Here is a 6,740-nt window from a genome sequence, read left to right on the forward strand (position 1 = left end):
GCATCACGCCCGTATTCATAGATTGACACGAACACAAACCATTCAACCATATTACTATAAAGATGTATATTTCCATTCATATAAAACAATTGTGTTTAGCCTACAAACAAAGGCTCATTCCTCTTGCCTTCTAATACTTTGGCATAAAACCAACTAGTCTAATCTATAATTTAAAATATCTTTGAAAAAACTACCACGAGACCCGAACCTGACCCATAGTGTTTGTGAATTCAACCCAAAACCAGCCCGAAGTCCCTAACAACCCAAACCCACAAATATCGTGTGTTGTTCGTGTCGTATTTTAACATCATATCAGAAATTCAAACAGATAATATATACATAAAAAGCGTATGTTTCAAAATCAAATACTATATTCACAAAGATTGTATGTACAGTTGTATAGTCAAAACTCAATGCCACCATTTAACTGAACAGAAAACTAAGGCCGACCAACATTTCGAAGAGGCGTTTCAACTTTTAAAACTATCCCAGATTTTCCGACATTCCCATTCCACTTTGACCTACCTACCTGCATCCACATAATTTCAAACATTCTTGTAAGTTGTTAGTCGAACATATGGTCAAACCTATACAATACATAGTACTACAGAAAACATAAAAACAAGCATACAGATAATGATGCAAATGCGGACGATTGTGATGTTAACGAGCAACCGCCGATCAGATTCAAATCATCGTTCACTGAATGAACAAGTTCGGCTTTTAAGTCCAGAATCATTCCCGCCAAATGTTGGGTGTAAACTGGTCAAACGCAACAGACATGGATTAACTACAAAATACTGTTTTAGAGATTTCAAATGATACCTGAATTGGACAGTTGGTTTGACCATGAGGCCGGAGCTCTTCCATGCTAAAGCTTGTTCAAATCCCATGGTGAAAGATCTTTCAGGCCATTGTACCATTGGCGTGATACGCGTTCCCTGATTATTCTAAAAACAAAACTTTACATCAAAACATAATTTCTATAATAAGTTACACGGATGGTCCCTGTTGTATGACCAGATTGCTGTTTAGGTCCCCAGGTTTAAAAAATATTACAGGCTTAAACTAATACTATACACGAACAAAACCCCTGGAATGAACGGCGGATAACTTTTCTGTCAATTTTTTAAGATATGACCAAAATACCCTTAATGCTAAGGGTTTTTGGTCATTTCACACTCACTTAACAGCTAAAGTTAGTTTCCATCTACTTGAGGTACCATTAATCTTACGCCCGTGCAAAGTTTTGGTCTAAGCCCGTAATTATTCAAACTTGGGACTTAAACAACACTTTGGACACACCACATCTCCGTGTAATTTGCTCTAACTTCTAAACATGAATAAAGTCTAAAATCTTTTTTATATGCTGAAAAAACCAATAATATACTCGAACGTAACGCTCTTGGTCCAAGATAGAGGCTAACTTTTCTGTCAAACTTTTAAGAAATGACCCTTAATGTTAATGGTATTTTAGCAATTTCACACCTACTTAACAACAAATTTTAATGTCAATCCACTTCAGGTATCATTGTTGTTACATTCATGCAAAGTTTTAGTCTAAGCATGCAATGTTTCAAACATGGGGACAAAAACAACAATTTGAACATACCACAGGGACCATCAGTGTAATTTTTTCTAAATTCTAAACACAAAAATGTAAAAAAATGATTTTTTTTATTTATTTATAAAATTCACCTTGCATGAGAAACTGAAGGTCATTTCTCCTGGATATTGACCCTGAGCTTGAAGCAAACCGCCAAATACAGGCAAGAATGCACTAGTTGATAAACCTTCACCGCTACATAAGTCAGCTGACCGTTCGGGAACTGCAAATCCATGAATGACAGCAAGATTTGGTACCAAAAAGACTATACATCCTAACAAACCAAATTAAAAAAGAATATACTTGACAAGGGTATTTTTGTACTTACACAAGCTAATGGATTAAGGCAAATCATTGACATCAACAACCATCTTCTATGCTGTGACCACACAGCAGGGCAAACAGAATGCATTCCATTCTAGTAATAAATAAACAATTAATAAGTATACATTTTATAGTGAACCGAAATATTATTAAATGATTAGTGTAGGACATTAAAATGTACCTTTCGGTCATAGCCATACCAAAGCAAATGTTGTTTGGACAAATGAAGTGGCAAAAGAAGAGTGGAATCGCGAACAAAAAGTAGCGGTCCGAGTTGGACTAGAAAAAGGGAAGGGTTTTCATTAGCTGATGTGGAAGCGGAGCCGCCACGCGATGCTTCCACTCTCCAGAAATCTCCCCTTGCAACCAATGAGCCTTCCACATTGCGTGTTCGACTATCGGACGTTGATGAAATATTAAAAACTCCCTACAAACCATTCGTTTATACCATTAGCAAATGAGCATGAATGAACACAAGCATTTCATTTTCTTAACAAACAAACATAAACAACAAAACTCTGTTAGTTTAACTGCCTGTGTTCGAACGTTTGTTTGGTTAAAGTTCAACGAACAAACACGAACATGCCCTGTTTGTGTACCTTTGGTTCGCTTACAGGCCTAGATAGGATTTGATTAGCTTTCCTTTGTAATCATCCCTATTGTATTAGCTTAATGATATACAAATTTTGAGGCAGATAGTTTCAAGTAAATATTCAAACTTAATACCAAACAATAGTTACAACTTACAATACTCATGCCAAGCTCGGGTTCGTTTACAGGCCTAGATATGATTAGGTTAGGTTTCCTCTGTAATCATCTCTATTGTAGTCATTGATTAATAATATACAAATTTTAAAACACATAGTTTCAAGGAAATATTCAAACTTAATGCCAAACAAAACTTAATATAACCAACATTAGGATCATTAAAGTACCTGAGATTCACCGGCAAACCGAGCAAGTTTTTCACTAAATCCCAAACCCGCCTCTTCATCTATCTCCTCCATCTTTCCAGCTTCATCAAACCCGGACTCTTGAATCCGTTTGGTCAACACTCCAACATCCTCACCAACCTGCACATCACTAACCCTGTTGACACCAGCATCCAGCCTCAACACTTCATGTCGAAACGGCTGCACCGGTAAGCGCCTAACAAGCTCCTTAACATAACCATTCAAATTCTCCCCAGCTTGACCCAACTTATTCCCAATATCCATAAATACCCCATTGGCATTCTTCTCGACCTCAAACAGCCTGTGTGCATTAGGGTTTGGCCAATTGAACGATGGGTGTATAATATTAATATTATGCGATTGAATCAAACCTGCAAACCCTTGTGTTAATCTGTCGGCTAAATCTAACCCATGTCGTTGTACTTCTTCCCATGCATCAAATGATCTCTCAAAAGACATCTTCAATAATAATAATAATATTATTATTATTATTAGCTCAAAGGTTTTGAATTGTGGGTTTCATTTTGAAAGAACACCTTGAAAATGGGTCAGGCAAGATTTTTGAGTTTTGAAAATGTTTTTTTTTTTTTTTTTGTTTTTTTTGAGAAATGGGTTTCAATCAAAGGAAGTGACTTATGAAGAACTCTTCTTCACATCATTTTGTGTTTATGTTTTGATGTTTTGTCTAATAATATTGTTTGAGAGGAGCATGTGACAAGTGTGTATTGTATGTATTCCATAATAGGTTGGTATCTTTGAACCTTCGACAATATATCATTTAATACTTGTTGCATGATCCAAATTCAAAAACGTGTTTTTTTTTTTCATCTAAATTTTTTTTTATTTTATTTTATTTAAAAAAAATAAAAAATTATTATTTGCTGTTATTCCTTTTTTTTAATGTAATCAACTTTGTATTATATAAACCGGATTGAGTAAACTACATAATACTCTTGTTATAGCTTTTTGCTAAATCTTGTTTATGGGTTAGGTTATAATAAGCAGTATAGTTTTTGTAGGAAGGATAAGAAGTAATCTTGACCATTGATTTTGAACATGAAGGGTTGAGATTAGTTTAGGGGGATCTCAAGTGTGAACAAAAAGGGAAGGGTATAAAAGAAATAACACATTTGTTGTTTTTCTCTCTCAACATGCAAGACACATGCTAAATTCTCTCAATTATTTTTAAACGTTTATAACTTTTTTTTACGACGTTTTTATTGAAAAACAAATTCACCATAATAACGAATGTCTTTTTATCTTTAATATGAGTACCATATTGTAATATAAAAATTAAAAAAAATTAGTGTGTTTTTTAAAATTGGGTTTTACCAAATTGTGTTATACAATAGTATTTTTCATTGTGTTTTTTCCATTGTGTCATACAATTGTGTTTTTTATTGTGTTTTTATCATTGTGTTTTTTTTCATAGTGTTTTTTTCCATTGTGTTTTTCATAGTGTTTTCCATTGTGTTTTTTCGGACTTTTCCGGCGAGGTGGTGGCGGTGGGTGACGGGTGTGGTGGCGGTGAATGTAGGAGATGAGTGAAGATGTAAACGGGTTTTATGTAAGTGGGTTTTTGAAATGAATGTAAGTGAGTTTTGAGAATAAAGTAAGTGGGTTTTGATATAAAAGTGTTAAGACAAAAATACCCTCCTTCCTAGCATTTTTAGGAAAATCAAACTTCGAACCTAACCCTCTTGTTTAATATATTTTATGTTGTTTTAAATAATAAAAGAGAAAAGATAATCTAACTGTACATATTTGGCACAATTAAATGGGTAAGAACTTATATATAATTCTACTTACAACAAATAAATAAGACCTTCAACGGTTTAACACAAATATGATCACAAAATTATTCACACTTTTGGATCTTACTGATCATACATTAGCTTATGGGCGCGAGGGGACTGGTGGAATGCGTGACCAACTAGACCCAGTATCAACGTGACACAAGGGATAGATATTCAATTGTTACGAAGCTTGATTTTAAATTCTTAATAGGTATGGGAATAAAAGAGAAAAAATGATCAAGAACACAAGATGGCTAGCGGGAAGCTTGATTTTAAATTCTTAGTAGGTATGGGAATAAAAGAGAAAAAATGATCAAGAACACAAGATGACTAGTGAGTAAGATGTCACAAAAATCTTAACTTAACAGCGGAATACTTAATTAGGTCGGTTTAGGTGGTGACAGATGCTGTTTAGCCGAACAGTATTCAAAACACAACAAATCACACAAATAGTTGGATATTTATTATAAGTTTAAAAACATAGTTTCAAGTATCAAGTACATGTTTATTTTTAACCATAAAACTTTGTTTAACATTTTCGAGTGTATAATGAAGTCACTCGATTTTTCCCACACCCATTGCTCACGAAACTCTGGCCTTTCCTTTACCTGAAAAACATGTTTAAAACAGGTCAACACATGGTTGGTGAGTTCCCGTTATAAATATTTTTTAATTAAATTTGGTATAATTTATACTAACTTTCACTTTAATAAATCTTACATTTTATTTATCAATACATTAGTATTAGTCATAGATTTGCAAGAAATATGAAACGTATTTGAATATAAACCCATATCACGAAACTTACCATACTCAAAATATTCATCACAGCTTTACCCAGAGCGACTGGAAAGTGACGGGGCATCATCCAAATAGATCTATTAATATTTCTACATTCTACTTTGAGGGTAACTGTTATAACGACTTGGTAATTTATACCGAACAATTTATGCTAGTCTAATTTAATTCAACATACTTAATACACTTGAAAACAAAAAAAAATGTTGTTTACAAAATGTGTTCTTTCCTCACAATATTGATAAAACTTATATTATTAAAAAGTAAGGATTTATGAGAAACTCACGGTTTGTAGCTTGTTAAGAGATTGTCCAACAGCGCTCGTGTCCTCTAATTATATAGTATATTTTCATTAACATATATTTTAAGTTGTTTATAATATTTCGGGTTTACAATGACTCGTTGTTAACTTTTATTATGCCTACATCTATGTTATCACACAAGCATACAATCATATAAAAACTCCTATTTTATACTTCTATATTTACTTAATAATTATTAGAATATAAATAAATAAGTAATATCAATTAATATTTATCCTATCCCTCACTTGTGGCCTAGTGTAAGAGGCTTGGGTTCTCCAGTGAAGACTCAAATTTGAATCCCACTTGTGTCATATTTGGGTGGATATTGACAATAAGAATTTGAGTTAAGCCTTTTGCAAAGGTTGTCACTTCGAATCCTGAGCTCACCCGGGTTTTCCTCCCACCGTGTGTTACGTCAGAAAGTTCTGTGTTTGTGGTGGCACAACGGTTGTCAAGTGGCAGTTGGCGGTATGGTTTCACGGGGGAACGCTCAAGCTAAAGTCTGAAGCCAGCGTGGGCCCGGTTAAGACAACATAGTTTGGCTAGAGTGGGGCATCGGGGCTCTCCAAATTTGGAGAGTGCGGTAGCCTAAATCTAAGAAAGTCGCCGTTCTGAAAAAAAATAATATTTATCCTATTTAACATATAACTAGCAATTATATTATTTTAATATTGTTTGTTTTATAAAAATATAGTTTTAGTTTCTGAAATATTTTAAAATTATAAGTTTTATTCTTGTTATGATTATATATCGTTTTTGTCGGTTTTGGTCGGTTTTGCTGTTTCCGCGTTTAACGACGAACCGGTTAACTTTTTGTGTGAAACTTTATATTTTTAAATTTTTGAAAACACTTTTTATGTAAAAATAATTAATTTTTTTAAGTTCTTTTGTAAAAATACTTTATTTTTCATTTTAGTTATTATTTTCTCAAAATAGCAAATTTTAACGTTTTCGTGTC

At 33.4% G+C, this 6,740-nt stretch overlaps 1 protein-coding gene across 2 annotated transcripts; it reads right to left on the bottom strand.

Moving 5' to 3' along the window:
• Positions 1-337: 337 nt before the first annotated feature.
• LOC143542654 (uncharacterized) lies at positions 338-3,365 on the bottom strand. 2 transcript variants are annotated; one of them, XM_077035194.1, is made up of 6 exons: positions 2,866-3,365; positions 2,112-2,357; positions 1,699-2,024; positions 826-950; positions 632-762; positions 338-529 (listed from the first exon to the last, which is right to left on the bottom strand). In XM_077035194.1, exons 1-3 carry the CDS (start codon positions 3,340-3,342, stop codon positions 1,881-1,883), a joined length of 867 nt encoding a protein of 288 aa, XP_076891309.1. In that variant the 5' UTR covers positions 3,343-3,365; the 3' UTR covers positions 338-529; positions 632-762; positions 826-950; positions 1,699-1,880. The 2 variants fall into 2 exon arrangements, with proteins under 2 accessions (XP_076891309.1, XP_076891311.1); XM_077035196.1 differs by lacking the exon at positions 632-762.
• Between the last annotated feature and the right edge of the window lie 3,375 nt (positions 3,366-6,740).

This window comes from Bidens hawaiensis, unplaced genomic scaffold, assembly GCF_021521415.1.
Source record: "Bidens hawaiensis isolate Kalapana, Puna unplaced genomic scaffold, B.hawaiensis_p1.1 tig00012953_1, whole genome shotgun sequence".
Classification (NCBI taxonomy): domain Eukaryota; kingdom Viridiplantae; phylum Streptophyta; class Magnoliopsida; order Asterales; family Asteraceae; genus Bidens; species Bidens hawaiensis.